Source organism: Apteryx mantelli, chromosome 6 (genome assembly GCF_036417845.1).
Source record: "Apteryx mantelli isolate bAptMan1 chromosome 6, bAptMan1.hap1, whole genome shotgun sequence".
Lineage (NCBI taxonomy): Eukaryota > Metazoa > Chordata > Aves > Apterygiformes > Apterygidae > Apteryx > Apteryx mantelli.
In genome coordinates, this window is record NC_089983.1 from 21,097,334 (window position 1) to 21,116,488 (window position 19,155).

General features: G+C 38.0%; 2 protein-coding genes and 1 long non-coding RNA gene across 6 annotated transcripts in view; 1 reads left to right on the top strand and 2 right to left on the bottom strand.

Annotated features, from left to right (window-relative positions):
• Positions 1–2,397, bottom strand: part of FAM171B (family with sequence similarity 171 member B) — a gene marked incomplete at its 5' end in the record, with an annotated part of 29,786 nt that extends 27,389 nt beyond the window's left edge. Inside the window, one exon of the mRNA XM_067298625.1 lies at positions 2,169–2,397. Within this exon, the coding sequence (XP_067154726.1) occupies positions 2,169–2,397 (229 nt within the window). The remainder of the gene's footprint in view (positions 1–2,168) is intronic.
• Positions 1–19,155, bottom strand: part of ITGAV (integrin subunit alpha V) — a 66,082-nt gene that overhangs the window by 8,620 nt on the left and 38,307 nt on the right. The window contains exons 23-31 of one of the 4 annotated variants that reach the window (XM_067298958.1): positions 17,270–17,350; positions 16,104–16,209; positions 15,057–15,215; positions 13,776–13,889; positions 12,715–12,828; positions 12,517–12,624; positions 11,323–11,445; positions 10,833–10,942; positions 4,436–4,721 (exon numbers count right to left, since the gene is read on the bottom strand). In XM_067298958.1, the coding sequence (XP_067155059.1) occupies positions 10,847–10,942; positions 11,323–11,445; positions 12,517–12,624; positions 12,715–12,828; positions 13,776–13,889; positions 15,057–15,215; positions 16,104–16,209; positions 17,270–17,350 (901 nt within the window). In that variant the 3' untranslated portion in view covers positions 4,436–4,721; positions 10,833–10,846. Of the gene's footprint in view, positions 1–4,435; positions 4,722–5,286; positions 10,943–11,322; positions 11,446–12,516; positions 12,625–12,714; positions 12,829–13,775; positions 13,890–15,056; positions 15,216–16,103; positions 16,210–17,269; positions 17,351–19,155 lie in introns of those variants that run through there. The other 3 variants (XM_067298959.1, XM_067298960.1, XM_067298957.1) reach the window with 3 other exon arrangements.
• LOC136992345 (uncharacterized) lies at positions 2,549–13,413 on the top strand. Its single transcript, XR_010884551.1, has 3 exons — positions 2,549–2,627; positions 3,620–3,723; positions 13,217–13,413. It is a non-coding gene; the product is annotated as an uncharacterized lncRNA (long non-coding RNA).

A 19,155-nucleotide genomic window follows, 5' to 3' on the forward strand; every position in this document is an offset into this window, starting at 1 on the left:
TGTTAAGGGATTACCCTGCTGCCAGTCTTCTGCTGGAAATGCAACAGTCATTTATCTTGCCTGCTTTTTGGTGGTATACCATCAAAAGAGATTATTATGGAAAAAAACCCCAAACATTAATATCTGATAAACATCTGAACTCTGGCCCTTTTTAAAATTTCAAAAAATCATGATATCAAAAATTACACAAGTACTTTACTGAAAGTACTTAACAGCACAAAATACAAAGGTATTTAGCAGCTCCTCCAGATTAATAAAAGCTTTATGACAGTGAGTTAGTCTTTTTTTAAAGATTAATCAATATAGGCCTTTTCAATTTTATATAAAGAAAAAATTACCAAGATCATTTAAAAAGCTGAAAGATGGAGTATCCAACAAGATACAGTACCCAACAAGAGAAATAAAGCTGTAACTGCATTTAAACATAACTGAGGATCAGCACAAATGATCATTTTTAACATTAATAAACTAAGATTGATCATGAAAGCTGTGTACTACAGAACACTTCCAGGACTCTTACACATCAAAACCTATAAAGCATAATAAGCAAATAAAGGAAAGCAACAGCAGCTAAGTACACAGTTATGTAACTGCAGCAACAGTGTACCAATAGCAATGGTATCAAATTTAGTGCCAAAGATTTTTGCCAGCACTGAAGGCAATAAGGTAATATAGCTTCTTGAAATAAAATCGGTACCTGACACTAAAAAGGATGAGTGAGTTACAAAACCTGTCTGGTTTTTTTTTGCAAGATCATTCAATTCTTAATAAGTAAAACGTGCAACTGCACATGCTGGAAATGCTGACAATGTATTTTAATAGGGGTTCTTTGGTGATTAATGGTATACTCCTCTGAAAAACAGGGTAAGGTACTAAACAATGAAAAAAATCATCAGTTCAGAAGGAAAATCAAAAGCCAAACATTCCACTCAATACTCTTTTCAAAAATTCCTATCATTTAAGGTTTTGAAAAACAAAAAATAAGAAAACCTCAGCCAAATCAAGGCATTTTAAGGGTGCATCAGGAAAATTTAAGTTTTCTGACACACACACACACACACACACATATATATACATAAAATCACCATTAGTTGTGTTCATATTCTACAAAAGCTATTTTCTTGTTCTACCTCTTTAAGAAGTTGCAAGCAGAGACCATAATTCAGCATCTTTGCTTATATTTCCTAATTAACACGCATACTTCGGTGGCTTGTAAAGGAGATTCACTCCAGCAAAATATCAAGCATATGCCTAAAACTAAGCTCATTTTGCATCTTCTTGAAACCAACTGGAAACAGAAACATGCATATACGCTTGCGAAAAATCACAGTTAAACATATGCTTAAGTGGTTTGCCCATATGGAGCCTTGGTGCTAGAAGGTCTTAAATAATTAATGCTTGAAACCATTTTGAAATTCTTCTGTGAAAGGCAACGTGATGACAAAAAGAATGTTTTTATCCTAATTTGATCCTTTAAGACCTCGTAACATGGTGGTTTTTTTTTTTTTTTTTTTTTTTTTTTTTTTGAATCTAGGTGATAAAAGAGAACCTTACCACTTGCCCCAGTTCTGCAACCGGGTAACCTTGCAGGTGTGACTGCAATACCAAAGCCTGATGCTGAAACAAGCACGTTATTTCCATACTGAGAGCTGCTGGATAAAACGACTTCTCTCCTCGTTCTGCAGAGGCGACGCGGAAACAAACGAGCCCAGCGGCACCATCGCGCATCCCACAGGCTTCAGCCGCGGCGCTCCGCGCGCCGCCCGCTCCGCGGCTCCGGCGAGGCCGCGGCGGCCCGGGCGCAGGGCGCGAGGCCGCGGGGCCCGGGCGCAGGGCGGGGGGCGGCGGCGGCGCTTCGGCCCAGGCCCCGCGCCGGGCCCCCGCACACGCGCGACGCGACGCGACGCGACCGCCCGGGGACGTTCTCAGCGCGCCGGCGAGGCGCCCCCGCAGCCGCGCACAGGCCCTGCGATATTAAAGATGGACCCTGCTCCCGCCGCAGCCCTCGGCCTCGTTATAAACCCGGGCGCTCGTTCTGCGCTCCCGAAACGCAGCCCGCTCCTTGCCCGGTCGCGCACAAACGCGTTTCCCCAGGCCCCACGCCCGGCCCCGCCGCACCTGCCCCGCGCCGCCGCCGCCCCCCAGCCCGCCGCCGCCGGAGTCGGTACCTGCGGCGGCCGCGGCGCCCCCCGGCAGCGCCGCCCGCTGCTGCTGGGGGCGGCTGCGGGCGGCGGCGGCGGCGGCGGCGGGGAGCAGCCGCCCCCTCAGCAGCAGCAGCAGCGCGGCCGCCAGCGCCAGGAGCAGCGAGGAGAGGCGCCCGCGGGTCCCCGGCATGGCGAGCAGCCGGCGGGCCGCGGAGGCATATTGCGGGCGAGGGGCTGCGGCCAGCGGCTCCCGCGGCGGCCGCTCGGGCGGCGGCGGCAGGACTGCGGCGGCAGCGGCCGCCCCCACGCGCGGCGGCGGCGGCGCCCGGCGGGCAGCGGCGGCCCGCGCCCCCGCCCCTGCCCCGCCCCCGCCCGCGTGACGGGGCGGCGCCCCCGCGCGCCGCCGGGGCCGTTGACATTCCACGGCACGGCGCGGCGCCGGTGCCGCTGCCGCTGCTGCCCTGGGCTGGTGGCGGCGGCGAGGTGAGGCCATCCCATCCCATCCCATCCGTTCGGTTCCGTTCCGACCCTTCCGTCCGACGCGACGGAGGTGCGGAGCGCTGCCCCCGCCGCCCGCGGCGCGTCCCGGCCGTTAACGGCCGGCGGCGGCGGTTGGGCCCGCCCGCGGCGGCGGCGCCCTGCCGAGCTCAGCCCGCCCCGGCGGCGCCGCAGGTGAAGCAGCTGCGGCGCTTGTCGCTGCACGCGTGAAAACGCCTGTGGCAGCCCGCGTTACGGGCCCGACCTTTGGGAGCCGGTCGGCGCTTGCGGAGCAGCTTGGCTGGGGCGTTGGGGGCGGGCGAGCATCACCGCGGCGGCAGCACCGCCTCGGCTTCAGCGCTACAGCGACAGGCGTGCCGCTGGCGTAGTTACGTGAATATTTATTCACGGTAATAGTTACGGTATCAACCATCGCATTTTTAGAATTAAGGACGTATATTAACATACGTAGAACTGGAATGCACTTATAAACACAACCTAGCGCAGGATCGTGTAAAAATTACTTCACGTAGTTCACAGCGGAGAGACTGCTGCACCTGAGCAAAGGGAGCCCTCCTGGACAAATCCAGCTCACCTGTAACACGCGTGGTTGTCAGCTAAACACAGAGCAGGACCACTACAGGGGGAAAGTCAGGCCTCTGCTGAAACTGTGACTTTAGTGATGCAAATATTCACAATAAGGACATTCACAACTGGATGATCCTACATTTTCAACTCATTAGAATAGTGAATAAAAGTTTCTTCAAAATTCCTCTAAAGAGAAACTGTCAGGTTAAAGTGATTATTTTCACAGATCTCTTACCAGATACAAAGAAAATCTAACTTATTTTTCATTATAATTTAGTGTCTTTACAGTAAAATATAATGATTCATTGCCATTAACAATTACTTCATACAGATTGAGGATTTATGTTGAAGCTATGGAAATACAATTTACTTTTTATCACAGTTGCTGAGGGTTTGTTGGCATGTTTTAGGATCACGGAAAAATGTACTGCTTGACTTCCCCCACTCGTGCCTTATGAATAATCACTGCCTGCGGAATAATGCTGCATGGGGAAACGTACACCCTCTTCAGCAGGTACTCTTCTATACTTTTCTTTAAAATAGTTCAATTAGGTTGGTTTCCCTATTCTTCAGCAACACCAGAACACTCCCCCAAAACCCTGCCATGAAAACTTTATGAAAATTCTTTTGAATGACCTTTAAGTAAGAAAAAGAGCACAAAAAGCAGAGAAATAAAAACAATCGTGCCTGATTTGGAACTTGCCTATGACAGTTCAGGAGGAGGGAGAGACTGCCTTTTTGGTTTAGAAAATACTTGTTCAGTGCTTGCTTGCCTAGCTAACATCCTCTCAAACAGGTTCCTACTTTAACCTTTTACCTGGACATTGCAAAGAAAGATGGGCTGCATCTCCACCCTCACAGCCTGTGTTATACATGTGCGCTCAGATGGAGGAAAGGGGTCCAACAGAAAGCTATCTGAGTACTTTCAGCCATTTGCTTCCTCTGTTAATTTAGTGAATTCATATGATGAATGAGTAATATGATATTGGGAAAGTGTGGATCATGTACATGTTCATTTCCAAATGCTCATAGACTTGCGCTTTTAGAAATAAAAAGTTTATTTGGGGAAGAGCAGTTGAACCTACTTGCAGTTGCAACTTGTTAAATTAATGTTGATGTGAATATCACAATTATTCATTTATAAAGTTATGAACTAAATCTCTTAAATGCATGATGAAAGATGTTATTATGGAAGATGGTTTCCAAATGGGAATAATATACGGAAATTAAGAGTTTGTGAGGTATTTAGATAAATTACTGAGAAGGGACCACATCTAGAGAGTATACAGTAAAGACCACTTCAGAGAAAAAAAAAAAAGAAAGAGAAAAGCATAGATCAGGCTTATGTTTTCTTAACCAAATTTTCTTTGAAAAAAAGAAAGCCACTACAAAGTATTTTATTTCACCTACCTGAATATTTATTTGAGGTAATATGTCCAGCAGTAACTCCTGCAGTCTTTAAAGGTAGTTCAGAGCTCTTTTCTAACTACTACTTTAAGAAGTTTTCCAACTCTAATAAAGAAATAAAATAGGCAAAAATGGTGTTTAACTACATAATGTTCAATTTCATACGATAAACATTAAATTTAAAGACATGTGTACCCCTTTATTTTGACCAGCAAAATATTTACTGTCACCCTACTCACAGATGAATACAGTTGTTAACTAGAAGGTGTTCAAAACTAAAAAATTAATTTAATAATACAACAAGAAAAGAAATACTCTTTCAGAATTTTCCTAACAAAAGGGCAAAAAATGACCATCTGCAGTGATGTAACAACTATGAAATCTGAACAAATTACTTTTGGTATACAGAAATTCTTGTAGGAAATTGTCTTCTGATGACGAGAGAAAATAATTTCTGAACAGATCTCTTGCTTGCTTGTGGTTACAAATCCTTTTGACTTGAGGTTAATACATGCTGTCTTAGCTGAGAAGCTAAAAGTTATTTGATGTGACCTTCTCATATTTAGTAGATTACTGTGGGTTACAAACATATATTATGAAATATTTTCAGCTGAATTAAATGTATGGTTTAAAAAAAAAAAAATCCTGGAAAAGATTCAGAGAAGACATGTTAATTCAGAGGTATTTTATTCCAAAATTCTTATCACCAGAATCAACATAATACTTACAATAACATTTCTCAAATTGTTTGTCCAATCATATTTTAAAATTGAATACATATATATAAAAATATAACCTAATAAAATCATTTTAACTTTGAATTAGGATGAAAAGAATGAGCTGAAAAGAAAACCATAGCTTAACAGCTATATTTGATATCAATACAAAATTACTGTGCTACAATAGCCACATATTTCTTTGCAAGATTTATATTTTAATAACAATAAGGTGACTTCAAATGTGTATTGCTCTCTTTAAATGTACCGAAGGCCTTTGAAACAAGTTCATAGTTGCTGAAAATATTCCCATCTGTTTTATTAATATATATCTTACATGACTAAGAAACCCAAAATGCAGCATCTTGTTAGTAAGTTAATTTTCTGCTTACGCAAACAATGCTATACTAATTTAATGCACGAGCAAAAATCCATGCAAAAAATTCTACTATTAAGAAATAAACTGTTACATTTTCAAAGTATTTGTATCACAACAAACATACGTTTCCTTCGTGGACTAGAAAGGGCCACTTAAACCTGAAAATGTTTTTTGCAGACTCAAATGCTACATTAAATCTTCATATACTTTGCAAAAGCCAAGAGTCAAGTTAGTCAATATTAATACAAAAGATTTGGAGGTCAACGCATATAAGCCTAAATTTCCTTTGTTATGATTTTTAATGAAAAAATACGCTGAAATTCTAAATAGCATAATCATATGAAACAGTAGTAGCACTACAGACTCAAAGCCATTATTATAGAGTCTCTAGTCAAATTTTCCACAGTGGACTTAAAGAACATTGTACCAATTCTTAATAACTCAAGAGTTAGTAATAGATAAGCTTTAGAATATACATCATGTCTCACCCAATGTGGGTGATCAAAAACTTTCTACAGCATTCATTTGTCACCTCAATTTAATACACTGGTTTTGTTAATGTCCCTAAAAATATCGACCACTGCCAGTCAACAAATGCTACAGCCCTTATTAGACAAACAAAAATTAACAAACAACTTGGCAATGAATTAGATCCGATCATAATGTTATATTGCACTTGGGAATTAAAAGCTAGAGATTCAGTACCAAAGAGTTCAGGTCCCACTGAAGTCAATGAGAATTATCGGAGCTCAGCATGTGATCATGCTCCCAAGTGTGGCATTTCTTCGTGATAGGAGGCTACCAACAACCAAGCTAATGAGTTCCTCCTACCTCAAAAACACACAAATGAAAAAAACCCTTCTTTGCAGAAGGCTCCACAGATCTGCAGGCTGCCACCTTCCTTCTCATTTGGGATTTCCACTTTCCTTTTAAAGTCCTTGTTTTTTTCTCATTAACAGTCAGCAGCATTGAACACAAAGGGCCTAATTCAAAGCCAGTTGAAATTAATGTCAAGTTTTCCATGGCTTCATTAAACTATAGAATAGCCTCAGCCTGGACTGAAGGCAAAAGCCAACTAGATTTTCACTGGGCTAATGCTACCCTGTGACTATTTGTAAGGGTGTGAAAAAAAAAAAACCACAGCACCTATGCCAGGATAACCATCAGCAGACCAGAATGTTGCAAAAATCTATTCTCTCATTCCCGCAAATGATAGCCATGCTGGAAGTCTTCTCTCACTCTTCAGGAACAGTTGCACAGGTCATGGCATTTTTCTGAACACAGATCTATTGCTATACTGCTTTGAAAGTGCAACATGAATCCTTCAAAGCACCAAGGACATGCTGAATACAGCTGAAATATTTTCAAAATATACCTGTGAAAGTTTACCATGAAGACTATTTAAGCATGCACACAATTTTAGAAAGTACTAAGTATTAAAGATGTTTGCTTGGAATTTATAAAGAAGGGAAAAATATTACAAACTTTCTTAAAGTTTCATAAGCATTACGTGAATCAAAGATCAATGTGTAAATCAAAATTTTAAACAGAAAAGTGGGACATATATAATCCATAAACTCGATACTAACATCTGTGAATATTTCTCAAAGATTTCAGCTTATGTTGATAAATGTATTCCATGTTTGACTTTGCAGTCATGCTTAAGAATGAATCCAGATTTTGGTAGTGTTTCTTGAAAGAAATGTAAACGTATAAAATAGGTTCGTCTCTTTACATTTTCTAAATATTGTCAAATATAGTACCAGATAATACACATTTTGCAATATAAATCACCTTTTAATATGCATCATGAGATGCTGCAATAATTGCAAACTGGACTAGTTATAGAATTTTGTAATTCATTTATAAAAGATCTAGCTCTTTAAAAGGTTTCCATAGAGTAAAATTACATAATTGCTGCTTTTATATACATAAAGCTATGTTTATGTAAGATAACTCTCAAAAGAGGACTAAGTCAATTATCTATTACCATACTTGCATTTTATTATACTTGCAGTATGCATCTTACGCACGTCAGTTTTGACTTAGGGGCATTCATTTCACTCCAAAATACATTTTTAAAGGTTTCTTTAAGTTTCAACATCACTAAAATATTTGCTATAAGAATGTATCAATGCCTGTAAGCTACTGGGAAATCTATAGTAACACAAGTGCGTATATATTCTGTAATCTTATTGCCAAATCTAGAATGTAAAACCAAAGATTCCCCTTCATCCTCATCCCCATTCAGAAAAGCATTCTGTTCAGAATCTCTCCTAAACTCAAATGTAATATTAAACTGAATTTGGGGTGTTATGTCTGTGTTTAAGTAACCTGTATGCTGTAATTGCCTATGCTACTGGGTTTTGTTTTGTTTTTTTAAACTAATTAAACTGGAAATTAGTAGACATAGAGAAGCCATTATTTTCTAGTAGAATGTAAGAAAATAAAAATCACTTAAATAAGTCTTACTTTACGTAATTTCAATACACAGAAGGAACTTTCCAGAGCTACAGCAGTTGTACCAATAAAATGTACCTTTTTATCCTGAAACCCAGCAAAAAGTTTCCAGTTGCCACAGTAAAATTAAGATGTAGTTAGCACTGACATTAACAAGGCTGTAGTACCCCTTCCATGTGAGCCAAAGGGATCTTGACCATGCTTTTTTTTCTTTCCATCTCCTTATAATGCCTAGACATGCAAGTAGTCTAATGAAATTCAAGTCAACACAGTGTGTACATGTAACAAAAGCACACACACAAGAGTTAGAGCTTTTACCTGTCTACTGACAGTGTCTTACACCTCTTAACTTACTAAGATTAAGACAGAGTAAAAACAATCCTCTCGCATATAGATAATCAATTGGCAACGTATGTGAACTAAAAGCCTAGAAGCCTGTGAAATGAACCTATGTTTTATAAAAGTCCCATTTTGAGGCAAGGATCAAAGCCTGACTCCTGAGTCTCTACTATATTAGTAGTAACAATACTAGAAGTAAAGACAAGAATGAAACCTTGACCACACTGAAGACCTTGAAAATTCAGTGGAACCAGAATTTTGCCTTGTGCCCTCTCATATAAACTAAACTTAAAAAAAAAGTCTAAAACAAAAACACATAAATGGATAAATATGCAAGCCTATATCTGAAGTACAAACTGGCTCCCACATTAACTTTGTGCTGTCTCTCTTAATGACTCAAATGCCATCACAGTTCAGTGAAAAAGAGTGGACTTAACATTGAAAGTCATTTGAGGATTTTAAATCTCAGAAAGTATGCAGAAATGGAAGTTGAATTGAACCGTTCATTTCAGATAATTTTGGGTTTACTGAGCATTGCAGTATTTATGGGAGAGATACAGCTTTGGAAAAAAAAAAAACAAAAAACACACACGCAACACACAATACTAAACCAAACCAAAACGAGTTTTTGTCCCTCTAAGAGTTTGTTAACATAGAAACCACTCTGGTATAATTATAGTAGAAGCCTTCCTTTCTGTAGGTGGCTGCATTTAAGGAGTTTATAATGTAGTTTATTCTTTTTTTTGAATGGAGAATAAACAGATCTCAAATAAGGTAGGTCTACTCTAAGATTTCTGCAGCACAGCTACATGTGGTTACAAGCCAACTAACCTCCTAACAGTTACATGGTTACCAAAATGCATATAGGCCACCTTCTTCTGTTCTTTCATAAGTATAAGAGGCTTCATTTTACTGGACCAATACTAAGGGAAGTAAGATAAGAAAGATTTAAACCCTTGGCTTTAACTCACTGAAGTTTAGTACATTTAAAAGCCAACAATGAAACAGAAAATACTTAGTGTCTTTTCTGGTAATGGGGTCTTTTGTGCAAGATAAATATTTAACAAGCCAAATCAACCTTTGCTAATCAACCCCTTTCATGTTGCTGGCTACACTCTGCTTCATTGACAAGTGGCAGGGCAGGGGCGAGTGCTGCTGAAGTATTGATGTAATCTAGATACATTTGGCTGGCAGATAGCATAGTTTAAACAGTCTCTGTAGTACTCAATCCTGCACTTGGACAAGGTAAACTACAGAACGTGTGAATTATTAGCAGCTTCCCCAGGGTGCGTCAGGTAACTTGTCACAAACATTCCCTCTACTGTTTTGCCAGAGAGGGAAGTTCAACCCAAGAAAACTCAACTTTAAGCCCTGTGGAGGTTTGATCTGTGGGCATAAAAGCTATAGGTTTTCACATCAGACATGTCTTTTGGCAGCTGGAGTCCAACATCTTGTCCCTGGCAGTACCTGAATGGATCCACGCTGCCAAGAATTCTGTGGGACATATCTATCCTGCTCCATGGAAATACTCATACTCAGCACAGTCTTTGGATCTTGCCCTGCATCTTTTCACTAGGTCCCCTAGAGAGTACAACATCCCCAGCTTTCTCCCTCTCACTTCCGTTTCTATAGCCTCGATCTCTAAGGTAAGGGACCTAGGATCGGGAGAGCAGTATCCATGAAGTCCAGAGGGGAAACAGGAGACTGTGCAGAACAGCAAGACCCCGGGGACAGATGACTAGGCAGAAAGGGGAACTGGGATGCAGAAGAAATCAGATGCTAATGATTCCACTGAATAATCTCTTTTGTATTTTTTGAGCAAGAGGAAATAATCATCAGCAGAATTAATGGGTCAAAGAATACTCTTCAGCTTTGTAAAACAAGCTACACTCGTTTTTGTGCAACTAGCTTTCATGAGCTAGGAAATTAAGTGTAGTGTACTACAACAAAAATCCATCAAAACATGTAGTCCAGCAAGTATCTATGGAAGCTGCTGGCTTAAAGAGTATAAATGAAATCTGTGTAGGAATTCATGTAAAGCCAGTCTGTGAATCGAAAAAAGATGTCTCCTAATCCCAATAAGCAAAATCATAGCTCTATGTATTATTTAAATTTCTTACACACAAATCAGTGCATATGCATTAGTCCCATGTGTCAACATGATTAATACAAAAGGGAGGATTTATATATATTGCTCTTATTTTGCAGGTGCTGATACCTTTTGACATCAGCAGCAGTGCAGTCATGAGTGTTTTTTCCTTAAGAGGGAAACCAATACTTGTAACTACGATGTAGGCTTTTTAAAGTTTCAGAATGTCTTACAGATAAAACTCTGCTTAAGCTTCTGACGTTCCTTCCCCATTCTCATGGGGTTGCAGTTGTTCTCTTTCTTGTTCTTCCTGAGGTGGTCTCACACGTTTGAAGAAGCCCATCTGTAATTTGGAGAACAACAAAGAAATTGTGTGACTCTGCTTTTCAAAATATAGGCCCTTCCTTTATCCTTCTCACTGCTTCTTCACCAGATCCTGTTATATTATATTTTTCTTTTTCCATATTTTAGTCCTCCAAAACCAATAAATACCAACTGAAAAAATTAAACCGAGTACTTCAGCACAATCACAGACATCATCTTTTATTCAACTTCTTCCCAACAAAGCTGAATTTTTTTTTAAATGTATCCAAAAAGTCAACAGATTCAGATGATTAGGGAACCAAGGTATTTCTGCAATTTGCTTGTACTATTTGAAGTAATACATCACTAGTAGGGGAAAGGAAAAGAAAACAACACAAAACCAAACATTACAGCACTTACCCTGTACATAACAAGCACTAGAACAGCCAAGAGCAATAATCCTGCTAGGACAGCCAGAATTATAACCCACACTGGCACAGGCATAGGCTGTGGTTGAATGCCCCATGTAATATTTGTGGTAACCTAATAGAAAAACACAATAAATCACATTTTGCACAGCCATGACAGAGTGAGTTCATTCATGCAGTTTAAGAAGTACATATTTAAAAAGTACATGCTATAATGTTTTAAATAATCCTAATCCAGCACCAATTAATTTTTCTCTCCAATGTGAGTATACAGCTACAGACTAATAGAAAATGCATGATGGCATAAAGGCTTTATTGACCCAAATTTAATAGGAATTTCAAATTAGTTAAAATTATGGGATTTTTTGAAGTCAGTGATAGCATGGCAGTATGTATTCTGTAATGTTTGATGATTTTCAGTACATGTATAGGATTTTGGAAATGTTTGAGAAATAAACAAAAATAATTTAGGACTTTTCCTTCTTTCTTAAAAGGCAGTATTCCTCAAAACAAAAATCAACTCCACAAGGCTTAGGAGGTAAAAAATAGTAAATAATATGCATTAGAAACCATATTCAAAAATAAGCAATCACTATTCTTTTTCAACCCCCTTCTTAAGATCTTTTATAATAAAGTGCCTACTAAAAACTTCTAATTTGACAGCCCCATGGAATGGCCCATTTCTTTCTTTCTGTCTGCACCCTGTCTCCTTTCTCTTGGAAATTCTTAGGACACAGATTGCCTTTTTGTTTCATGTTCATACAGCGCTTTATATAATATGAACACGGTCCATTATGCAAGCTCTATGTGCTGTTACAATAGATGAAAATTTTCAAGTCAAATATTTCTCTAACAAGGGCATTAACAAGAAAATTAGTACTGTTTTCCATCACTTCTTTTTCTGTTGGATCAATTAAGGCTTTAAAGCTCCAAATAGTCCATGGCTGAACTCTAGTTTTAACGCAAAACATTTTATTTTACCCTCAATTATACAACTGAAAATAATATATGAATCAAACAGTTCATAAAACTGGCACTAAACCAAGTCACAAGCAGCTATTCAGCAACAAATCTATCCCACTGAATAAGAAAATAAATCTAAATATTTATCTTTACTATTCTTTATTGCTGTATTAATTTCAAAGTAATGATGTATGCTAACTCAAGCTAAACATAAATAACTTACTATTGTAGAATTGTGGATATCTTCAAAGGAAAGGTTCTTATAAGGGAACTCTATAACATTGAACGAAGCAGATGATTTGAGAGAATAAGAGTGATTCTGATTTTCTTTCTGTGTGAGAAAAAAAATTAGTATTGCGTATGGCTGTAAAATTACTTCTTGTGTTTCTGAAGCAGGGACAGACTACACACAGGCACTCACATTCATAAAAGTTTGGGTCCACAGGCGAGATTTTAAATACAATATCGCACTCTTTCCCCTTTCCAGGTGGCCAACTTGACAGACTATCTTTAAACAATCAGCAGTTCCACAGCCCTGTGTATAAAAATAGGAAGAACATTGCAACGATAAGTATCTTTGAAGAGTCATCAATAGCATTACTTTCTCATAAACATATTTCATTATCCTATTTTCTAGGCAGGATAGAGCACCATAAACTATTAAAGTGTATCAAGTAAAACCCAGTATTAAATAATTACTTGTAGTAGTCCATAAGTGTGCATTCAAAAAAAAGTATTATGTGAGCCAATTTTAACTTTTGGATCCCAAAGCTGAAAGCCTTAGTCCTAATGCTCCACCTTAACTCCAAAGCATTTCTCTCAGCTGCTTGCCCATCCTGCCCTGCCCAAAGCAGGGGAGCTCATTTCTGCAAGTGCAGTTACAAAAGATAGTGATACAGTAATGTATTTACTTTGTATTACAGATTATTTCCAGTCTTGTGTGGAAAGAGGAGGGACAGGTCCTCCATGTACCTGCGGGCAGAATATCCACTTATCAGCAAGGAAGTGCATTCCTGAAATCAGCTGTAATTTGTAGCTAAGATGATTGCAACACTTACCTATTTTGTCCCAGTTATCCTCTTTTATCCCACTTCCCCCACCAAACTATCACTTTTCCAATTCAGAGAAAGCACAATATAGAAGACCCTGACACTGAATGAAGTGCTCAGCTTGGCCTTTTTTTTTTTTTTTTTTTGAAGGACATAAAACTAATAACAGCACAAAACTGTAGGCATATGCACTAGTAGGTAGCATAGTGCCTCATTAGCTGACTACCTTGAGGAAAACTGACACATGCTGGGGGGGCGGGGGGGAAAATAATCATACCTCCAGAGCATATGACTTTTTGTCTATTATTCTTTCGAATACAGAAAAAAACCTAAAACATGTTTTCTGAAATGATGCTGCCTCTCACGGAGCTCTCATCTCTTCATTAAAAAAAACAAAAAACTTGTAATCAACATATCAACCTTCAAAGCTTACCAAAGTATGCACATCTCCCTCAATGGCAGTTACATCCCTTCGACCGATACGATGATCGCGATTATCTTCCCTATTAAGTGTTTCATTCTTATCCTCATCTTTAGAAGCAGAAATCTAGGATACACCAAGCAAACCCAAATAACTGATAATTCTTGCATTTAGATACCCATAAACTTCAAAGTTAAACTACTAGGTCAAGAAAATATATACCTGATCAGGTTTCTCTGTTTCTATCTTAGCTAATGTTTGCAATTCTTCAGAACCTGGCTTCATCTACAGCTGTAATTAAAATGTTATTTGCTGCCTTTTCTAGATCATTGATGCAAATTTCTCATGAGATCTAATGCAGAGTCTTAAGTATCCTAACTCTCTTTCAAATCAAAACTTTTTCATTTGTTTATAGCCCATACACCAGTTCAATCAGTAAAGTGTTTTTCATTTTCATGTGTAGAAAGAACATAAAAATACTCTTAAACCATGGTAAAAATGTGAATTTTGCAATCTTCTATTAAACATTTTTCCACAACACAATTTTTTTGTCCACAAGTTTTTAACTCTGAAAAAAATAGCACTAGTATGATACCAATGTACCACATACTGATATACATGTGTGCACATGTACAGACACACACACACAAATTCTTTTAGGAGGGTCTTGAAACAGAATACAGTAGGTTTCATAAATTATTTCAGTAATTCCTTAAAAATTTCCAATGTCAAATTGCAAATTTACATATGAGATTAGGCAGAGCCAAGCTAATTTTCCTCTACATAAGAAATTTATAAGAAAACTTGTAAGAGAGTTGTAAAAGTATACTATTACAACTCATATAGCAAAAGCACGGGAAGTTTATATCTGTACCTACACTGAAGATGTTTTCTGATTATCAAAGATGTATAATACAAAATAATAATTTTCTTCTAGGAAATAAATCCAAGAAAATTTACACAAACAACCTAGAAGTGTTTGGAATGTTTTTGTTCAAGACCAGGTAATTCCATTGCTTCCGATTTAAAACTCCTACAGTATAGTTTTCAAGAAGAAAACAGAAGGAAATGAGACATAAATCTATCTCTGGGTGGACAATCTGTTGTTTACCTTTTACGTCACTGCCATACACATTGACAAGTACTGTCACACAATGCAATCACTCTCCTTAGCAACAGGTGAAAACCTAACTCGGACAGTGTTAAATATTCTCTCAGGGATTTGGGTATTTTTAGTGCGTTTCCAAATAAATACACATCATTCCACTCAAACAAAAAGAAATTCCTGTTTACCTTAATTTTCAATGGGTTGATCTCCATATCAGAAGTGCAGTTCATGGGACCATCAATTTCATACTGAACAATATACAATAGTGTATAGTTTTTATATTTGTAAGGCCATTGTAGCGTCATCATCACCTTACTGAAAGCACTTGGGCCATTGTTTCTCAGCTGATGATGAAAATAAAATTAATGGACATGAAAACCAATGTCATATTCTTTGCTAATGCACTTAGAGTGGTTAGTTTATATTTGAGCCATAAACGGCACTGAAGGTAAGACTGCTTATCACAATAGCATCAACACTTCTACTTAAAATGGAAACTAAACTAAGTCCCCCAACAGGAAAAACTTAAAATTACTTTTCTAATTTGGTAAAAATTACTTTCAAGAAAATGTATGGGAACAACTTTTTGCTTTGAAGAAATGTAATTTTTGTTTTGTAGCATACTGCATGAAATCACAGCCACTGTATGTCTCAGCCAAGATAATGAGCACAGCTACATATGTCCATAATTTTCTTTAGATAAGTTGCATCTTACAAGTTATAGAACAACTTTAACTCTTATTATTCACACAGCGCTCTCAATAAGTTTTGCTTAATTAAACAATCGAGATTAAAGCTGTGATCATTCTTTTAAAGAAATTTTAAACACTTAAATTTTCAAGGCAAAAGACTTGTGATAACAATTCAGAATAGTTGGAATGCAAATAAGGATCCTGAATATTTTATACCATGAGTCATTTTCTGAGTTCAAGTTATTTCAAATATTTAATCTAGATTTCAAAGGGCTAGAAAAATCTTACAGACAATAAAATACGCATAATGATGTAAAATATCACAGTGACTTCTATTTGGCTGCTCTTGCTACACTAATTGCAGGCATTCTCACCCTTCTTGGAAATACCAATGACTGACCCAGTATAAAAAGTCTTTGTTTCTATGCAAGAACAAAATAGAGAAAAGAATAACTATTGACTCCATAGAAAGCTATGCCAAAAGATTTTTTTCTTTTATTTGTCACAGAACTGACATTGACATTAGTAGTGATTGCATACCTCATAGATGTGCTGAACTAGAGGCCCTATATCATCTTCTGTTTCTGGATTTTCCTTGGGCTGCCAATTTGCAATAGGAAGGAATATGTGATCAGGAGACGACACACTAAACAGTGGAGTGAACAAGTAGTTATTATCAAGAATGAAACATTAGATGCAATCTTTTGAACATCTCAAAAAACGAAACATGCCTAAAATAGGATCTCCAATTTTTCATCCACTGTATTTAAAAACAGAAAGAACAGAGGTGAATGGCTTGTATATTAAATGTTTAATTTTCTTTCCTCTGTGAAAAGATAAGCCTCATATTTGTTTAAATTTTTTTTTTTCCTTTCTTAGACTTGGGATTCATCTTACAATATCCAGTAAAACATCAATAGAATTTTAAGATACTTAGATGTCACCAAGAAAACTTACAGCATGAAATATTTCAATAATGAAAAATATTGATGTGACCATTTGATCAGTATGATCACAAGAATAATTAAACATGCGCTGAAAACAGTGAAGCAAGCAATAATACTTTTCAGTAGTTCCCCTCTCACAACTCTCAAAAATATTAACCAAATTATATCACAAGGAACAAATAATGAATGCAGTGGAAATTTAAGAAAATGATGACTCAGGAATCTGAGTTAACCAGCTAAGCAAGAGGATTGTATAGTTTTTAGGTATGAAGTGTAGATTTCTAATAAGTAGAAGTAATGAAGGTAATGGAGTCATTACACTATTAATACTGTGCTTAAGACTGAAGAAGGTGAAGCCACTGCAAACTTATCTTTAGCAGGATTTTCAACTTCGGTTTTAGAAAATGTTTGGAGATTTTTGGATGTAAACCCAGACAGTTTGTGGAGGAGGAAAGCAATGTGGAGAAATGTGTGTGACATTGCAAAAATGAGGGGTCATTTTTTTTTCTTCTAGAAAGAGCTCTAATAAAAAAAGCAAAACACTAATTTTGGAAACCATTTCATAATTAAGATTTGAAAGTCCACAAGCTGACTAGCAATAATCACATTTTCTCTATGATTAAAACTTCCCTAAGGCTTCCTGAAAACTTACACAGACAGACCTGAACGTTTATTGAATTATAAAGATTAAAAAGAAAAAAGAAAAAAAAGCAAAGCTCACTTGAGAAAAAGACATTTAAAATCAGTATCAATGCTTACCCTCTAATTTCAACAGCTGCTAAAATGGCAAGGTCAACCTGATAGGATGTTACTGGACTTAGATTGTCATACAGATTGGAACTGCAGAGAAAATAAATTAATTTGTTTAAGGTAGCAAACAACTGAGTATTTTTTTTATACATATATATATATATAAATAATTGTAAGTAACATCATAGCATGACTCCTGAGCCACTGTAGGAAAGCAAATAATCTAAAAACTAAGGAGTACATATTCTGTTGCAATACTTTCTCACTTAAATGCATGACAATCCTACTCTCAGTGCAATTCTGCGTTCCCTCAGCAGAGGGGAATCAATATATGACATAAAGCGGCTGCTGACTCTGCTCCTTAGCTGTGGCATATAAGGAAATTCAAATGCCAGTGCTGTGGGGCAGCACCAGCTCTACAGCTAGCACAGCCTTACAGTCCACTTCAGAGCACCTGTTTTGCCCAGGGGCTTACGTGGCCTCCAAGTAGTCCCATGGCAGAAAAGTATGCTAGGGCTATTTTTGCCTACCCCTCTTCATAATTTCTCAAAACAGTAAATGAATATAGTTAAGGTCCGATTCCCACACTTTAGACCTATCAAGAGATGTGACAGATATTAAAGCAGTTAGAAACAGTTGGACATAAATTCTTTTGGACTTATTTTATAAGCAGAGAATCAGAAATATAAAGAACACTCCTGCTCCCCTTGCTGAGAAGCTGGGACCTCCTTAGCCACATCCCATTCTGTCAACCAAACCATACCATTTTGTTTAGAAAGGTCTTCTCAAATCCTCTATTTTCTTCACTGCTGCTGTAATCAAAGAAATACATGCAACAATGTTTCTTCCTGACCTGTAAATACCTCATCCTTTCAGAGACTAAAGTTGTTCTGCTAGGAATTAAGACAGCTTTGGAAATCCAGCTTTGCGAGTTTAAGACAACTAGCACGATCTTTAGAACCTTTTTAAGATAATACCTTGATAATACCTGTCACTATAAACTGTGATTACCATGTTTGATTGCATCACTGTTCTTGTGTTCAGAGACTGTTACTTAAGCGCCTGATCTTGAAAGAAAGCAGATAGACAGATGGGCTCCAAAGATTATTTCCTCGCTACTAACTCTTATCCACTATAAAGTATCCTCCCAAGGTCAAGGGAAGAGAAGAGGATGGTATTCACAGAATAGAAAATCTTCAGCAGAGAGACTGAAAGAGACAATGTGTTAAAAAACACACTGTATATTGGAACCTATCATCAGGTAAAAAGACAGAGTAGAGTATGCCCTTGATTTCCCCCAAAGGGCGCTAACCAAGGGTAACTTGATGGGAAATCCAATCATTGGAGAAATGCAAGAGAAACCAGCTTAAGAGATAGCACCTGAACTGTGTTAAGAGCCAGCTGGCTTCAAAGCATGCAACTCTGAAGCCTAGGTCCAAAACTGTAGTCCTCTGACTTCCTATGAGGGAAATTTAGCCAGTGCTGTGACTTGCAAATATCTTCAATTGAGGTGAAAGCATATAATATTCAAGTAGAATATACCTGATACACTTGATTTGTAGAATTGTCACAAATTACTAATATTGCAGGCTTGCTCTCCAGTTCTGTGGAAGCAATTTTTAGTTTATTTTGTTCTAACAGCTTTACACATCAGCAAGATATATTCATCTCTCTCTTCCATTACACTTTATTATATATATTATTCTACATTTTGTCATATTAAGATTGCTGATTTTCTCACAAATTTCTTTGTTAGAAGTTCAGAGCTGGAATGGGAGTAAGACAGAGCTCATGGCTAGGTACAGAGGCGTCATGATAGGTGGCAGTCAGATATCATGTAAGGAAATTCCTTCAAATGAGAGGTGGAAAATGTTACAGGAACTTCTTCTCTCTTC